At 51.1% G+C, this 18,786-nt stretch overlaps 1 protein-coding gene across 3 annotated transcripts in view; it reads right to left on the bottom strand.

The window, feature by feature from the left end:
* Tent4a (terminal nucleotidyltransferase 4A) overlaps window positions 1–9,756 on the bottom strand; it is a 31,787-nt gene extending 22,031 nt beyond the window's left edge. The window contains exon 1 of one of the 3 annotated variants that reach the window (XM_021258597.2): window positions 8,958–9,756. In XM_021258597.2, the coding sequence (XP_021114256.2) occupies window positions 8,958–9,628 (671 nt within the window). In that variant the 5' untranslated portion in view covers window positions 9,629–9,756. The remainder of the gene's footprint in view (window positions 1–8,957) is intronic. The other 2 variants (XM_004845162.4, XM_004845163.4) reach the window with 2 other exon arrangements.
* Between the last annotated feature and the right edge of the window lie 9,030 nt (window positions 9,757–18,786).

The following is an 18,786-nucleotide window of genomic DNA, read 5'->3' as shown; positions in this document are numbered from 1 at the left end:
CCCTTTCTCTTCTGCTCCGAGGGTAGGGGCTGCTGAGGGAGCAGGGCTGGCAGGGGCAGGTGCAGGAGGGAGCTGGTGCCACTGGAGGCCGCTGCCCGTGGGGACACAGGGCCAGGGCTGGCGTGCAGCTGTCAAAGGCGGCCCTGGGCTGTGCACCGCCTTACCCAACCACACGCCTTTTGAATTCCACGATCTTACTCTGAAACTCATCCCAGGACGCCGCGCGATCCCATAGGCCTAGCTCCTCCCAGGCCTGTCCCCGGTGTGGGCCGACCTGACCCTCTCTGCACCTGGCCGTGCTCCGGTATCTGTCAGTGGCTTATGAATCAGCCATGACAGAGCCATGCACAGGTTCCATGGGGTAACCTGCAGGTTTCGTTGCATTTCCCAGGCTACGTAAAGTACCTTATATTTTTTGCCATCATTTCAGTTATCTTTCCGTTTTTAAAAAGTCACGTTGCTTGAAGCTGGAGAAGACGGCCACTGCTAAAACATCTTTTACTGTGCTGCACCACGGCTCCCACCTGTGCCGTCCCCGCCTTGCTGCTGCAGGCTCGCTCTCTGGAGGTGGGCGTGAGGAGCGGAGCGTGGGCCTTCCCAGCTAGGACGCCTCTGGCTGTTGGGGCCCCAGTGATTTTATTTTCTAAGGGCCCCTTGGGCGAGACGCTTGCACTGCAGAGGATGAACGTCTCCCTCCCTCTACCCGCTGTCCCCGTTCGCTTCATGGAGGGTTGTCAGGGGAAACACCCTGCAGGTCGCCGCTGCTGCAGCAAATGTCCGCTGCTCCTGTCCCTGCCGCCCCCCAGGCTGCAGCCAGCGCAGGGCAGCAGAGGCTCCCCCCACCCAGCCCCTGGCCCCAGCATCTTCCTCAGTCCCAGGGAGCTGGCCCTCGAGGGGCAGGGTGTCCTCGGCAGGCCCATGCCCACAGGCCCGGCTCACTGCTCTCCAGAGGCAGAGGCAGGAAAGCCAAGGCTCTTCCAACACGCCCTGCCAGCTCCGAGGCGATACGCTCAACATCCCGGCCTGAGAGCCTCCCGCACTCAGCACCGGACCGACATTTGCAGGCGCAGGGCCCGCTGCCAGGTCATGGTCGCCTGTCTGGGAAGCAGAAGAAACCCCACCCACTTCCCGGCTGTGCTCAGGGAACCAAGGAGGGAAGCCCCACAGTGGCAGGCGCGTGATGGGGAAGCTGCCCAGGCACGGAAGGGGCAGCTCCGGGCTCTGCCAGCAGCCGCACGCAGAGGACCAGGGTCCACCCAGAGCTGTGCCAAAGAGGCCCCACGCCTTCCGAGTTCCTCCATCTGCACTCCGCCTATGAACCCACTCCATGCTGCACACCTTACTGAAGTAACTGTCTCTGAAAAGAATTGGCATGAGAAACACAATCTCTAGAATTTTTCAAGTGGTAACTTGCTGAGCAACACAGTTTTTACTGTGGTCTGAGTTTCAATTTCTGCAACTATTATTCAATCAGACAGTGTGTTTCACATAGAGTATAAAGTTACCCCACTTCAGCACTGTCCAAATATATGGCCATGTGAGTTTTAATTAAAATTAAATTAAGACTCAGTCCTTGGTTGCATCAGTGGGCTCATGGCCAGTGGCCGCTGTACTGGACAGCATGGACGCAGACCTCTCCGCCTCCTCAGGAAGCCCTCGGGACAGTGCTCATTGGCTGCCGACTGCTCCCGTCCCTGTTTTGTTTTCTTACACCACCGACAAAGCCCTGTGTCAAGAGCGGCAAAAAGCCAGGGAAGTAACACTGCACGTCCTTCACTGCTTCTATGAGTGCAGCACAAACAGACCGCACCTCAGACGCCTTACACCGGCAGCACAGAGCACCCGTGAGCCCCGCTAAAAAGCTCAGAGACTGAAGGCAGCATGGAGATGATATGCTGATATGGCATAAACCTCGGGGGTCTCTCTCGATGCAAACGGAAGTGTTTCCAGAATCTCCACAGCAGCACATATCCGTCCTCTGTCCTCTCCCAACTCAGACCTTCAACCTTCAGCGTCTCCAAGAGAAAAGCTGTGGTCCGACCAAGAAACTTGTCTGTTTTCAAAAGCCAAGAGAAGGGCTCTTTCTGTTGGCAACGCGAAGAGCCTCATTTTTGGTTTCAATTTCCTCAGGAGAGGAGCAAAGTGGAAGAGCAGCCTTTCAAGCTTCTCACAGCAAACCTCAAGTACTTCTAAGTCTTCTCTGTGCGCTGCTCTGTGAGCTGGAATCCCAGCTGGGGAAACTGAGGCTCCAGGGGCAGAACCGAGGTGAGTCCGGCTCAAACCAGATGCACACGTGTGGGTGCCATCGACCACGTACACTTCCAGCCAGTGTGTGCCTCCCAGTGCTGGGGATGAGTCTGAGGCAAAACACCAAAACAACCTGACTTTCATTCTGCTTAAACTGCTGCACCCTAAGCATCCTTCAGACCAACAAGACCCCAAAAATGAACCCGGCTCCTCTGAACACGGAAGGACAGAAACTCACGTTATCAGCTAGGAAACCCACACCAACCTCCACAGGACAGCAAACTGCACAAATGTGTGCAAAGCAGACGACCTGGGAAAGAAAAGAACACAAGCTGACACAGAAAGAGGTGTGCTACTGCAACCCAGCACTCTGGGAGGCTGAGGCAGGAGGATCACAAATTCTAGCCCAGCTTGGGAAACCTCCCGAGGCCCGGTCTCAAAATTTTAAAAAATGTTAAAGGGGCTGAGGATGTAGCTTAACACAAAAGCCCTGGGTGCAGGGGCTGCTGGAAGCCAGCAAAGGGCTGCACAGCACCAAGCCTTCACTCGGGTGACCCGGGACACTCAAAGCTGGCTCGTGACAGGCAGCGTCACCATCGTTCTCAAGGCTCCTCGTTTTCCTGTCGGTATTAATTCCATGAAGAAAAGACAGTTGAAACTACACAGGGATGCCTTTCCAATATAGGGCAGAATTTTTCTGAATGTTTTCCAGTTTTGCTTTCCACATTACAGGGCATAAAACTGGTCCAACCACTCTCCAGGAAGACAAGCAGATAAACTGCAAGAGACCAGACACTTCCGAATTGACAACCAAATCTTTAAAACGCCCAAGACAAACCACCCGGGCCCCCTAGCGGTGGCTTACGCACGCCACGTGGACCTGCTACCCTCATCTGCTCACCCAGGTCCCAGGGGAGCGCAGGCTGGGCCAGAGCAGCTCTCCTTCCTGGGGGGATGCGGGAAGCCCGGTCTCTGACCAGAACCCTGGGAAGGGGGTCAACGCCGAGGCTGAGGTCCAGGGAGGCCACCGTTCCCATGAACTTGGGCTCCCAGGTCGAGCACGGCCGGATTCTCCGCGCCAGGTACTTAGACTGGATTCCAGAAGCAACACGGGTGTGTCACCAGCAACAGAGTCAGAAGCACAGTTTTACTGACTGGCCCATGCAGGAGACACCTTGTGAATGGGACTTCTCAATCTCTATGTTTTCATGTAGTCACACAGCTTGCCTGTAAACTTTTCTTAAAAGACAAATTTTAAAGAGCATTTCATCCATGAATGTTAACTAACTAGTACAGCCACCATGGAAGTCAATATGGAGAGCCCTCAAAAAACTAAAACTAACAAGTCCATTTAACCTAGCTCTCCTGCTCGTAGGTATCTTCCCAGAAGGGTTAAAGACAGCATGTTACACTACCCACTTCTACAGAAGCACAGTTCAATCTTGGAAGCAGCCTATATGTCCAGTAATAGTGAATGGATAAAGAAAATGTGGTATTTACACACGATGGAGTATTACTCTGTCACGAAGGATAAACTTGAGTCATCTGCAGGAAAAGGGATGCACCTGCAGACCCTAATGTTAAGTGAAATAAACCAGACACAAGCTTAAATACCACATGGTTTGTCTTATATGAGAGACCCAAAGTATAAATAGATAAAACAGCAAAATAAAAGACAGGCAATAGGAAACAGGGAGACAGAGCTTTTACAAATGGGAAGGGGATCTAGACACGGGAGGGGTAAAAAGAATTAAGATGGTTATGTACATGTACCACTCCCCACTGTGAATGCAATCACTGGGTGCTGCAAACATGCACTAATAGACATTTTTAAATAAATAAAAAGAAAAGCCCGCCACAAGAGGCCCAGAAGAGCCCTCACTGCCTTCAGGGTCAGTCTGGCTCCCCAGCGTCTGCGGTGACGATCATGCTAGAGTGCAGGCTGGCACAATGAAAGAGTGACAAGACACGCTGCAGTGTAGTCCAGGAGCACAGGAGCAGCCAATCACAGCTCCTCACTGCGGGTCCACAGCACGGGCGGCCTCCCGGCTTGCAGAGCTGCATGCGGCTCTGGTGAGACTGTCTCCCAGGTCAGGTCGCCTCACTGCTGCCTGGCGGGCCTAGGCAACCACGTGTGCCGCAGAAGCAGGTGGCTTTCTCTGGTGGACAGGAGATACAACCGGAGATTCGAGGCACCCTGCTGGCTTGAAGATGGAGGGGCCGTGACCCAAGGGATGCAGACGGCCTGAGGAAGCTGAGAGCAGCCCCCTCTGGCAGCCAGCAAGGAACTGGGGACCTATAAGTGCAAGGAAATGGACCCTGCCAATCAGCGACTGCGCCTGTACTGAGCTGTAAACCAGGAATCCTAAGATGGCGATGCCAAGTCAGAGACTTGCCAAAGCTGAGGAGGCACCTGGCTGCCCACAGGGACGCAGCTCACACGGAGCAGGTGCCTGGGCACGGTCGCTCCTCACCAAGACCACCTGCCTGCCCTTGCTTGGGGGCTCCTTCCAGTCACAGCAGCCTGGTGAGAGCTATGGCTTTCCAGCGAACTCTACTTCGGGAAAGAGAAACCGCTGGCAGTCTCGGCACAGGCCCTCACCGCACACCAGCCGCGTCGAGCTGTGACGCGGTGACTCCCGTGGTCTCTGGGGGCTACTTTTGTCCACCCCTCCTCCGGCAACCTGAGTCCTGGCCGCACCAGCAAGCTTATGAATTTGAACATCTCAGCTTACTTTCATAATCACAGCTCTTTTATCCACTCCATGGTAAGAAAATCTCATCCTGAACTGTTTCACTGAGCCAAGAAACAAAAAGCACGTATTTTCCACCAAAGTTAATGTTAACCCCCCTCCCTGAGGCCACTTACATGAATCCATTCAACATGAAGAGCACGATCACATTAGTGACCCAGAGAAGGCCTGAGACTTTCCCTTGAAATATAAATCTAAATTATGAAACTTTTTTCCTTTAAAATTACTCTTTAAAAAAACTAAGCCACCTCACAAGTGCAGGGCCCCAAGTTCGATCCCCGGTACCAAAAAAAAAACAAACTAAGCCACAGCCAAGTGTCATGTCCAGCAGCACTGCATTCCCACTGAACATTCGAAACAGAACAGAGCCAACAGGATCTGCTCTGACTTCCACAGCACAAGCATTAAGCCATTTCTTGCACAAACCTTTGAGGCCTCGCATTTCTCCACAGCACCACGCCAGGCTGTTTAGCATTCGCTGCAGCCCCCTTCTGAGCATCGGTGAGTCCTCCTGGGCAGCCGCTGCTCCGGTGCCAGCTTCCTCACAGTCCAGCACCTCCCTCAGCCAGCACAGCCAGCGCGGGGACCACGTTTTCAATTCCGTGCAGACCGGCGATGGACAAGGGGCAGAGCAGCGACAAGGCGCTCATTAACTGGGTAGAGTGTCTGGGCACCAGCAAACTTCCTAAGTGGCCAGTGCAGCAGGAAATATCTGGGCAGTGCCATCATTCTTGCTTCTCCCGCCGCTGCCCCTTCCGTGTCAGGGTGAAACCCAGGGAGCAAGACCCACGCGTGCCGCCTCACCCTTCAAGGACCTCACAGCTCTCCCACACACCCCTGAGGTTCACATGAGGGGGAGGAGAGAGGCGACCCACCGGAAGGTGGCATCCGAACCAGCGGCCCCGCCCCCAGCCTTCAGCCGCGCCCACCCACGCCCTCCTGAGGACCTTCTGGAGTAGACGTCAGGCGATGCGGGCTGGAGCCCAGGGGCCCAGGAGCCTCCCGCTGCTCCCACTCCCTGGCAACAACAGCGCAGCTCATCAGGGCCCACGGGCACCACGGGCCGTGTCCTGCAAACCAACACGGGCAGCGCCTGACTCAGGCAGAGCAGAATCTCCAAGGGGAGCAGCAGACGGGCGGGGCACCTGCGGAGAGGGAGTGCACACGCCCGCTGCCACGCTGCAAGCACGCCTGTGGGAGCCCAGATGTGGCGCCTGCTGGGACTGGGCCTCACCGCGCCCCATCATGCGCCAGGACAGGTGAGGTCACGTGTCCGCCCGCATTCACGCAGGACTGCTTTACCTTCTGCCGCGGGGGAGGGTCCCAGGGACACTGGGACCGCCTCAGGATCAGTCAGGGCTCAGACTTAGGAGCACAGGAAAGCGAAGCGGCTGGGGCTGGGGCCAGAGCGCCTGCGCACATCTCTCAGTCAGCAGCCCAGCCTGAGCTTACAGAGCTTTGGGCCAAAACCGGAACAAGACGAGAGCCAGCAGCAACTCCCAAACCAGGGAGCCACCAAGCAAAGTTCCAAGAGCAGAAGACTCCCAGAAAAGGACAAATGGTGCAGACTGCTACATGAGCTACCAGGCAGAGACCGGGACTCTGGAGGTGCGGCTGACCCTTTCCTCAGGACTGCGAAGTCGTCTTCAGCTGCGCACGTCCCGGGACCACAGAAGACAAACTTCTCACCGACAAGGTCCTTCACGTCTTTCCTTGCTGAGCAACACGGGAAAGCGTGGTGCTGGGTAAGCCGCTGAACAAGGCAGGTTCCAGACAGGCCCTTCTTCACACCGTAAGGTCAGTTCGCAGAAGACCGGCGGGTCACAGGAAAAGCTCTTAGGCTCACCTCCTCTCCTCTCGGGGCCCAGCTCCACGTTTCTCTGTTCACCGCTTCCTCCCTGCCTCCTCTGAGAGCCAGAGAGGGAACAAGCAGAGGCACCCCGTCCTCCCAGGCACCTGGCAGGCAGCACTAGCAGGCTCCTCCTCTAGGCAGAAATGGCAGGGAGTGGATTCGCTGAGGTCTCTACTGGGGAGGTGGCGCGTGCCACCTGACACAGGCAAGGAAGGGTCACCAGGCGCAGGAAAGGGAGGAGTCAGACAGCATGAGGACGCCTTCCTCTTAGGATGGGGATCAAACCAGGCCTCGTGGCTGGCATCAGAGTCCCCCCGCCACGCCTCGCGCCCTACACCACACTGCCTCTGAGCTGAATTCAACAGGTGGGGCGGGGGCTGACAGCGGGGAACGGCCAGGACCCAGGGCAGGAGATGCAGAAGCCGGAGGGAGGGTCTTTACCCTGGGGGTGGGGGGACGGGGGTGAGGTGAGAGGGGACGAGGAGGCAGAGCTGGCAGAGGACCTCTTCCCACTGGCTGTGCTGGGAAAGGGGCCTAGCACGGTCGGAGGGCGAGCAAGGTACCAGCCCGCTGGAGGGCAAGGTGGATGAGGGATGGAGACCCCACACGGAGGGCGGCACCTATCACTGAGGACTGGAGGGAGCCGGAGAGGAGCCAGGTCTGAACACCTGCACTGGAGCCCGAGTTCAGCATTGAAATCGAGACCGTGCATCTCCCACGCGACCCTGCCTACGTCCCACCGCAGCACCTGGCCCGGAGCGGCTCACACAAGGACAGAACAACACACTGCAACTGGGCCCACTGGAAGCCCACGGGCTACAGAGCAGATATGTTCAAGGGCCCGAGCGGCACACTCAGAACACGATGGGGACTGCTCGGGGAGACACGCACAATTCTGGACAGCCAGAGGCCAAAGCACGCTTGGAGCACAAACCCGACCTTCGGGGCTGTCCTACTGCAGAGAGACAGAGTCCACTGCAGTCCACCAGCATGCTGGAAACCTCAGGTCACCCAAGAGGTGCGCCAGGAGCTCACTGCCGCTCAGGAAGCAACTCCCCACCACCTGCCTCAGTCTGACCAGCACCAGGGAGAGGGGGACAGAGGGCTGCGGCCCAGGGCACCCTGGGCCCTCCAGGAATCAAGAAAGTAACACTTCGATCCCAACCAGGTGAAACAAGTTGCAGAATGGCCTACGGGCTTTCTTTGTAATACACACTCTTTAAAGTGCCAACTTAGTATCAACTGAGGTGTTTCCAAGTACTTCAAAGGGGAAGCAAACTGTAAGCAAACAAAGTTTACTTTCAGAGGGAATCCCAATGCCTAGCCCTCACTGTAATATCTGTGATAACCCTAACACCCTGGGAAATGCTCCAGCCCCATTTAAATCAACAAGAAAACGAGCAAGCAAAGCCCATGACTTGAATCCTGAAATAGGAACACAAGCTGTACACGATTACTTCGTATAGAGAAACCTAAGAAAGCAGCAAAGGCAAAGAAGCTGGGTAGCTGCGTCACACCTGGGCAGCCGCACCTGGGCCCCCCAGCCCCACCCTCTTCCCGTCTCCCTTTCTTCCACTCTTTGCTGTCTCCAGCAAGGTCTGACCTTCGAAGGCCCTCCAGGCCGGTGTAAATATTTTAAAATAAACTTGCATCTCCTAAAGCTTAAGAGCACACAATAAATCGGTTTTAACTTCTAGAGTGCTAACAGCCAGCTTTCTGACTACTGCAAAATGATGCACTTTACTTTCGTTCCTGCCCAGGCCTGAAACACACGACATAACCCCACTCCACCCACAAGTCACTTCTAGCTACAGTATCCCTGATGGTTAAACTGTATCATTCCCCAAAACCTACTCATCTCTCAAAGGGCTTCAAAAAAAAAAGTTACTATTTCACCTTCAACCTGATTGACGTTCCTGACAATACTTAACATCGGCTGCAGTTGAGTCTAGGAGAAGCCACACCCCGTGCGCCCGCCCCACGGTGACCAGGGGTCCCTAACCTTCCCGGCGGGGCGGCGGCGGAGAAAGTGCCCGGTACCCTCTCCGGTCTCGGGAGGAGGAAGGGGGCTTGCAGCGAATCAGGGCCCCACCCCGCTCACTCACCCCTGGATGCCCGGGCTGTACGCGCGGCTCTTCCACGGCGTGCCGGGCCGCGGCGCCTGGGTCCCGGGGCCTCCGCCGTCCAGAGCGGCGGCGCGGCTGCCGGACAGCAGGTAGTTGAGGCCGTAGGTGCTGGCCTTGTTCTCGCGTTTCCGGCGGCCCGGGTGGAACTGGTGCTGCGGCGGGGGCGTCGGCGGGGAGCCTGCGGGCGCGAGGGCGCGCGGCCCGGGGGCGCCATCGGCGAAGCTGAAGAAGGCGCCGCCGCCGCCGCCGCCGCCCCCCGCGCGGCAGATCGAGGCGCCGCTGGACGACGACGACGAGCAGCCGGGGCTCTCGGTGCCCGACTCCGCATTGGACGAGGACGACGAGGACGACGACAGCGACGGCGACTTGTGCAGGCGGCGCGCGCCCTCGGCCGCGGGCCCGAGAGCGGACAGCAGCGCAGGGGGCGGTGCAGTGGGGCCGGGTGCGGGGCCTCCACGCTCCCCGCCCGCGCCCCGCCCGGCCGAGCCCGCCGCGGCCGCCGGGTCCAGCGCCGGCGAGTTGAGGCAGAAGTAGGACGCGAAGCCCGCGCCGCCGCGGCCCACGCCCTGCGAGGTCTCCCAGATCTGCATCCACAGCGCATTGGCCGGGCCCTTCTGCTCGGGCTGGATCCAGGCCACGCGCGGATCCATCCACGCGCCCCGCGCTCCGCCCCGCCGCGCGCGGACGGGCGAGGACGGGGCTCCGGCTGGGCTGGGCTGCGCTGGGCTGGGCGCGGTGGCCGGGCGCTGCGGGGCGGGCGGTCCGGGCTCACACGGCGGCGCGGGGCGGGCCCGGGGTTGGCGGCAGCGCTGTGCTCGGGCCCCGGGCAGAGGCCATGGAGGGGCGGGACGCCTGGGGCGGGGCCCGCGTTGCGCCGCCGCCCTCGGTCACGCCCGTGCCGCTCGTGCCGCTCGCTCCAAGCTCTCTCCGGCGGCGGCGGCGGAGGCGGCGGCGGAGGCGGCGGCGGGGCGCGCGGGCGGAGGGCGCCGCCTCCTCCGCTCCAGTCAGGGGCGGGAGCTGCGGGACCGCGCGTCGGCGGGGAGCGCGGCCTCCCTCGCGGGCCACGGCGCAGTACGCACGCGCGGCCGATTTCAAATCCTCACTAGACAGCGCCGCCTTGGTTACCGCGCCTGCGCGCCGTGCTACTTGGAAAGCGGCGCGACTGGGCGGGACGAAGAGAGGCAGCGGCGACCATTCCAGACCCGGGCTGGGCTGCGCGGAGGGGACGCCGCGGCGCCCAGGCTGGACGTGCGCACATGCGCGCCGGAGTCCTGGCGGCTGCCTCACCTCGCCGCGCGTGCGCATAACTCCTGCTGTCGCCAATGGAAGTTCCCCGCGTCCCAATGCAGGCCGCGGGTGCTGTGTGGTGGTTCCTCTCCCAGAGTTCTCGAGGCTGGGCTTCAGGGAAGGAACTGCAACCAGCACTGCGAAAGAGAACTTGCAAAGTTAATTTCTTTGTCTTGTAGAGATAAGCAGTTTCTCCAGACTTCGTCTTGCTGCTCATTATAACCAACTGCCCCTCTGGCTCGCCTCAGCCCAAGAAGTGACAGAGTGTGCAGATGGCAGCCCCAGGAGGATGGAGCCCAGTTTCCTTTCCACGAGAGAAGGGTCAGTGAGCTTAAGGTGGCTGGAAATGACAAAGCAAACCTGGAGACCTGCCCTTTTATTCTGTGCTTCCTCCACACGCCCCATTTTTTACACCCCTGCCCAGTCAGTACCAGGCGAGGTGGTGATTTGAAACAAACAGGCTCTTCCAGCACCTCAGAGCTAGCTTTGTATGGATCTTTTTGCCCTTTTAACCAAAATATATGGCCTCTGATTTGGTCAGCAGCAAGCAAATGAACCTAAGAGGCAGGTAATAGTTTTGGCGAGTCAGCCAGAAAGTAAATCCGGCCACCTGAGAACCATTCATCCTAGCAGGCGCTGGGGAAAATGTACTGACATCTCTCACAGCGAGCTGAATCCATGGTCAGGACTCCAGGGACGTCCCTGTGATATGGGAAATAATACAACTCCCAACCTGCTAGATGTCAGATATACCGAGTTCTTGTTCCCCAAAATCGAAGAATGAATTGTAAGGAGCAACAAAGGTTAAGAGTAGGAAAAATTTATTGAGAGAGCTCCTGAGTAGGAGGGGACCCGAAAGTGGGTTGCCGTGGACCCCACTTCTTAAAGGAAGTTTTATAGAGCAAAATCACGAGGCGGGTACAATGTAGGTCAAAGCTATGATCAACAATGAGATTACAAGTATAGCTGCTTAGGTAATGTTGATCTAATGGGGAAGCAGTTCACGCAGCAAGTGTACGTGGAAAGAACAAGACCTTTTTAGGAAGACATGAATCAGGAGAACCTAGTCACCTACATGGGTGACTAATGTCTATCTAGACTTTATTGGACCAGATGATATCAATTATAGTATAATTTTCAAATTATTGCTTATCCCTCAGGGAGGCATTTAGGCCTGGCCTTCAACAGATGGCACATCTAGCCATAATTGTAATGTGTTATCTTCTGCACTGACTCCCTTGAGTGACTTGACTCCCTTGACTCCCTGACTGCCTATACTATTTTTACCTAACTTATCTGTCTATAATACCAGCAGCTGCCAGGGACACTTTTTTATCTGGTGTAGGGGACCGCCCTATTGATTATGTCCACAGCAGGCTGTAAGCAGTGCAAGCTGTAAAGAGTTAACCCCACAGTTGGCTCAATTTTTTTTTTTAATTTTTGGTACTGGGGATTGAACTCAGGACCTTGCGCTTGGGAGGCAGGCGGTGGAACCACTGAGCTAAATCCCCAGCCCCACGGTTGGTTCATTTTAAGAAGTGAGTCTGACTGAAGCTTACGTGACTCAGAGAACCACCTCATAAGCACTGCAGTAGTGCGCAGGTCAGCATGACCTTCCTGCTGACTGCCACACCAGAGAACAGAGAAATGGCCTGTGAGGCTGTGGGGCTCAATATGAGATAACATAGTACCAAGGTTGGAGTAACTCCCACCCAAATTCCATTCCCACAACTAAAACCTTCTTAACTGGAAGGACAAGGTTCTGATTACAACCCTGTATTTTGTCTGTTCTGTCCTAATTCGAGAATGCTTTGTCTTTCCTTTAGAAGCCTTACCCGCATTAGTATTCATAGCAACTGCATGACTACATGTCCTCACATGTAGTTCCCCTTTACCCCAATTTGATTACCAATAAAAATCAGTGGCTTGGACTGACCAGGGCCTTTGCTGGTGGCCCAGCACTAGCCTTTCTGGCTCCCCATTTCTCTGTTTCTTTAATTCTGTCTTTGAGTCTTCAGCCCTGTGTCGTACACTGAGCAGGAGACTGGAACCTACTGCGGAGTCTCCCGTACCGTATCTGGGAGTCTCCTTCCTTTTCTGTTCATGGTATTAGCTTCCTATAAACACTTTTGTTGGTAAAAGAAAAAAGGATATTTGGAGAACTGAAGAGCTCTGCTTGGTTTTCTACTGGAAAGTGCACTCCAGGGATCTACTGCCTCCACCATTTGGGTCTTTTTAGGTTGTTCATTTGGGTGGGGTAAAGACTTTCACCATTTTGGACTTACCATAGGTGCCATTTTGGGTGAGGCAAGCTCCTTCACCGTTTGTGGGCATTTGTACCCATTCCAGGTCATTTTTGGGACACTGATTGGTGTGAGAAGAAATTCTGGGTAGGAAAAAATTTCCAAGCATTTGTTTTGTTGGTTTGGAGTACTCATTTGTTTTGGTTTGCTTTCCTTTGCTTGTGTTTCTTCTATCTTTCACTTTTTATAACCACCTTTATTCTAGGACAGGCAGCAGGGTTTCAGTACTTTCTAGAGTTATGTAAGCCATTTGGGCTTCGAGCCATTCTGAGACTTGTTTGTGAATCAGTATAGAGTTCAAGGTTCTTGAACTATTTGTCAACAAAAAAGTTTGGAATAAGAGATTTTAAGAATAGAGACACTGGTGGTGTGTTCAGGCAGCTCTGTTGTAAATTGTCCAGGAATAAAAGTTCATGTCCTACTTTGCAGCTCCCTACAAAGTTTTAGCTGCTTGTGACTTAGATAGCAGTGCTTTTATTGTGATACACTGTGCTCTGTATAGCTGAAGATGCACTCTGATTCCCACAGCTGTCCTTGAGAAGGTTCTTTGGAGTAGCTTTGGTCAGGAAAATGTCCATAGCTGCTTTCCATGCCCTTTTCTGGATTAGTAAGAAGCACAAATAAGAGCCCTCTGTATCCATTAACCACACAGTCACTTTGCTAATGGTTTAAATTTCCCCTCCTTGCAGTCTTTGATTCATTTTGTACTGGTTATGTTTCAAAATATTTGTCATAGCTTGTTTACTGAAATTTGATTTTTGTCTCCTGCCACTTCCGTTGTTTAGAAAAATGAAGCAGTTTGTCTACAGATGGCTTGTCTGGTTTTTTTTAGTGGGGAATATTGTTCTGAAACTGGTTTTTGTTTTGTTTTGTTTTTCCATATTGGAGGTCTTGAGCAATAATGCCAGGATGAGATATGTAAACTTCTGACCAACTATGTCTAAATTTTAACACAATGAAAAATATCTTAAAATCTGGGGCAGAAGCTTTTAAGTTGATTAAAACCTATAATAAGTTAAGGCAGAAAAAAGAAAAAGCCTGCAAGAAATTCAAACTCAGATTAACTGGGCAAGAAGATGTGTATCTCTCACCTTGCTACAACCAGGAATCCTACCTTCAGACATGCACACTTAGGATTGGGTATTGTTTAGGACTATAAAAAAATCATGCCATTGTGTACATTTTTAAAAGCTGGTAAATGATAAATTTAAGTCTTTGTGTGTGTGTGTGTGTGTGTGTGTGTCGGTGCATGTGTGTGTATAGCATATAATATTGTATATCATTTAGATAGTACCAGATTAATCTAAAAATAAAAACACTCAATAATTAAGTAAGTATAAACCCAAATGCCTTTTTGGTCACATGACTTAATGAAATGTCTTGAAAGATGTAACAAAGGTGTCCTCAAAACTGTTAACATGCATTTCGCCTGTGTTAGCCAATAAGAATTGTATCTTACGTTCTCAACTTACAGATAAATTTCAGTTTTATGAAGGTTATAAAAAAGATCAAAGAGCATAAATTGAATACAGTAAGTTTTCAATTTACGAATGAGTTCCATTCCAGGAGAACGTTCCCCAGTTGGATTCATTCTTAAGTCCGACAAAGCGAGTCTCACACACCTTTGACACAAATAGGCGGTGCAGATTGCTTTGTGCCTCCTAGCAGTCCCCTCCCCGTCCCCACTGCTTTTCCTCCTGCTTCCAGACGTCCCGGGCTCTGACTGAGCACTGTATCACTGAGCACTGTCGCACCGGCCAGTGCGCACCCAGCAGCACGGCTGTGCCAGTGTCCCGAAGGCATGGGAGCTACTGCCAAGATTTGTCCGCATTCACAGATTTTCATAATGTGAAGTCCTTTCTAATCTGGGAAAGTTCACAACTTGAATGTTTTTAAGTGAGGGATTTACTGTGTAATAAACATTTTTGAGTTTGTTAAGATCTTAAAGATGCTTGGGGATCAAAAGTCAGTTACACACTGAGAAAATGTGACACACATATTAATATAGTACGGCTGGGCTTTTTTATTTAAAAGTTTAAATTGTTTAGCTTCTCGGGAAATGTTAGGTAGCATTTGTTTCTATAAAGGCTGCTTCTAGTAGTAGAAAGGTCCTAGGAGGCAGTGTTTTACTAGACATTGATTCAAAGAGCAATGGTTTCTAGCAAGAATGCCTGTTCCAGCTGAAAGCTTCCACACTAAGTCTATGAGAAGGAATGGACACTTCGTCTTATCAGATTAACTTGTGTCTGAGTGTACACAGTCCAGCTATGCTGTGCTGCTTCTTAAATTTGTAAAATAGCTGGGTCCATGTTCACGTGGGTAATAACTTCCACAGCTCTGGAATGACAAACTAGGAGACACTGATGTGACGCCATGTCCCACTGTGGTTTGCGGATCTTTCTAGATCTTCTGAGCCTGGCCATCTTAATGCCCATGACTAGTAAAGTTTCTGTTATAGTCTTCCAAGTGGATTCACAAATGGACATCTTGATTATCCAGGATAGATTGCTTTTGGTGACATGAGAATGTGGTTAGAAAATAATTCACTGGCGTCATTGTAAATATTCAAATTCAAACTCCTCAGAAAACCTCTGAAAGATTTTAAAGTAGCATTCTGTTGTAGCACGTGTAGATACAATTCCCAGGTATTGACTACAACTTTTGAGAGTTGTTTTTCCTCAACAAAAAATTGTTTGGAGACGTTAATTTGTGTTTTGCAAATGTACAATTTAGAGGTAATTAGTAAAAATTAACTTAGAGAGATATTTAAATAAAACATCTGAGTTATTCATAATTAAGCTAAAATATTAAAGACATTTTCTAAGTATAAATTCATGTATTCTTTGCTTCTTAAAATTTGTAAATGGTGCATTTGGATCTATTGTGATACATAGATTGTTGATATATATATATGTGTGTGCAACACTGATATAAGATCAAAAGATGTCTAATCCTTTAATAAGTTTAAGTAACTATTCTAGCCAGACAATAAGTTGCTAAAAATAGTAACTTATGTCAAACTATAGGCTTAGTTAAAAATGAGCTTTAAATGGTAAATCTCGGTGATTGACAGTTGTATCTGTTTGTCATTTTAAGATACCCTAAAGTAAGAGTTGGCCTTAAGAAAAATTGCTTTGCTGTCAAGAGTTACTGTGATTTGGGGTGGGGATTTGGGTTAGTGGTTCTGCCGCTTGCCTTGCAAGCGCAAGGACCCGAGTTCGATCCCTGGTACCAAAAAAAAAAAAGTCACACAAGAGTTACTGTGATTTACCTGGTCTGTTAGTGGGTTTGTCTATGCTGCCTAATGCTAACAGTGTTAAAAGATGCAAAAATGCGTGCTTGCTTCTTTGTCATAGATAAACTGCTATTTTTTTATTGTTTCATCGTTGCTTCAATTAAGTACTTAAAATTAGTTTTTTAAATCACTTTGCTTTTACAGAAAACCTTGTAAGGGTCAGAAACAAAGATTTTGGTGTTTTCCCACGCCAAGTATGTTATATGTTCTTTTCTAGATGTACAGTGCTTATGTCTATATATGACACAGTATGGGACGCAAAGATGAGTTTTAACACAAGTTTTAAAACTACTGGTAACTTATACGGGGGTGGCATGCTTTTGTAATAAAGGTATGTCTTTTGTAAATTAATCATATATGTTAACAGAATAACTTTTGAGTAGAACATTTCTAATTAGATTCTAATTAGTTTATTCTAAGAAAAATATTTTTAAAAGAACTAAAATGTAATACATAGAGGTAATATTAGTCTCTTTGTTTAAAACAATAAGACTTAGGCTACTGATCTGTTCTTAGTAAAATTTATAGCAAAACTTTTTTAAAAGGAGGTTTTAAATTTGTCAAAATAATTTCTTATGTTGTCTCCTGACTTGTTATGATTACATGTTTAGGAAATTTAACTCTTAGGAAGTTCATTTTTATTGAATATCTGTCTAAAGTTTTGTCTTACAATTCTAGTTACATAAACTACTATTATATAATTTTCCTTACTTAAAATGTAATTATCCTGGTACAATGCAGTCCCGATTAGTATCTTAGTATACTGTAAAGATAAATTGTTCTGCAGAATTATTACCTTGTGCATTGCTTGTAGTCTTATTAACTAACAAAAGCCGTGTTCCTCTTGGTAGATAAGAGACATCCTTGCTCAAACATGTGTGTTCTTAGCTGGTAAAATGATAAAACATGATTTTTGTGCACTGCATTCAGAAATGTTTACAGTTCTGTGTGCGTCTAAGAAATCTCAAAGGTGTCAGTAAACTACACTTCTTAGTGTTGGCCATTAGTGAGTTGTGTGCTTTCTTCAAATGGTAACTCACACTGGTTTACAGGAATAGGGGACCCACGAATGTGTGCTTGCTATATCTTTCTGGCAGAACTGAGCTCATTTCATGGAAATACTGGCTTTCTTTTAGTTTAAGTCTACTATACAGACTGGATTTACTTTGCTCTTATTAGCTTGTTTTAGGTTTGCCTGTAAGCTTTGTAACTCAAAGTTTGAATCTTTTGCCAGATGTGGTGGTGTACTCCTGTAGTCCCAGCACTTGGGGGGCTGAGGCAGATTGCTTCAAGGCTGAGGCAGATTGCCATAAATTCAGGCCAGCCTGAACTACATAATGAGTTCAAGGCCAGCCTGAGCTACATAGCTCGACCCTGTCCCAAAAAAACAAACAAACTTCAAATGTTTTAGGATGCTGACTACAGAATGGACAGGACTAAACTTCTCAGTGACTCCAGTTCAATGATGGCAAACCCTGTTGACCTTTCAGTGATAGAGTCTGGCGAGCAGGTTCACTGTTGGTCTAGATAAACAGCCACTTGTTCCAATCTTTGATATTGCTCAAATGTGGCAACCAGGGCTTATGACACTAACCCCAATCCCCTGTTGAAGCCCCTCCAACATGGGCCATGTTCTGACTCACCATCACCTGAGAAGGCTGCCTGGCACCCAGGGACAAGGCACAGGCGGTTAATTTGCAAAGGCTTCAGAAAAGAGGAAGAGGAGAGAGCTGTGAGCACCAAAGAGTCACCTGTGTGTCAGCCCCCCACGCCCCCAAATCAGTAGAGCTGCAGAGGTTGTGAAAGGGGATCTCATGCACGATTGTCTACAAGCAGAAAGGCCCTTCTTCTGGCGAGTGTAAAGGTTGCCTCTCTCTCGGCTTTGGCTTTGGTTTGTATTTGACTTCAATGTTTGGTGATGCTTTTTGATGCTCGAGCATCCAGCTTTCCTTTGCTTGTGCTTCAGCTACCTTTGATGGACTCTATGTGCCAGTCCAAGGTGGGACAGCCAGCCTGATGATGTGGCACCTCAGGGCGCTCAAGACTGAGGGCAGAAATAAGCAAGGGGGAAATTGAAGCTACCACTGCAAAATGGAGCCTTAAAGTTAGCTTTTGTTTCTTGTAGAGATAATCAAGTTCTCCATAATCCCTCCTACTCAGCACATAAGCAGCACCCCAGCCTCTCTTCAGCCCAAAGAAGGGACAGAATATGCAGATCCCACAGGAGGCGGGAGGCTGAGTTCCTTTCCACAAGAAAGAGGAACCAACCAAGATGACCGGAAGTGATAAAGCAAGTGCGCACATCCAAAATGTCTCCCTGTGTCGCCCACCCTGCTATTCCTTAGGATAAAGGACCCTTACCCAGCTGAACAAGGAGATGGTGGTTTGAGGCATATGGGCCCTACTGTCTCCTTAGAGATAGCTTGGCAAAAAATCTTTTTTCCTCTTTTCACCAAAATACCTGGCCGCCTTCAATCTGGTCAGCCGCAGGCAAAGGAACCTAAGCGTATAATCCTAAGTGGCCGGCCAGTAACACTTCAGGACAGTGACATGGCGGAATCTTCTTTGGGCGGGCCTTCTGTTTCCTCTTTTGGGCAAAATCAAGGAGAGCTTCTGAGTTCAGGCCCCAGTTCTGCCTCCCCACGACCGTCAGGCAGCCCCTGCCCCGGAGGACCAGCGGCTGCAAGACCCACAGGGCCCAAACGTGCTGACCACATGGGCAGATGCGGCATCCCTGTGTGCATTTGCCCTGCCTGCAGCTTGTCTGTGCCCAGCCTCAGGCCCCAGTGCTGGACCCTGTTCTTTTTGTGCAGAACAGAGCAAAGAGTATTTTAAAAGCTGTCCTCCTGGTCTACACCTCAGATGAGCAGACGCGACTCAGTACCTGACACTTCGAGTACTGCACAGGCATGAAAATGCACGC

This window comes from Heterocephalus glaber, unplaced genomic scaffold (assembly GCF_053883595.1).
Source record: "Heterocephalus glaber isolate CG9 unplaced genomic scaffold, H.glaber_assembly_v1.0 deba00001537, whole genome shotgun sequence".
Taxonomy (NCBI): Eukaryota; Metazoa; Chordata; class Mammalia; order Rodentia; family Bathyergidae; genus Heterocephalus; species Heterocephalus glaber.
This window is presented reverse-complemented; position numbering and strand designations above follow the sequence as displayed.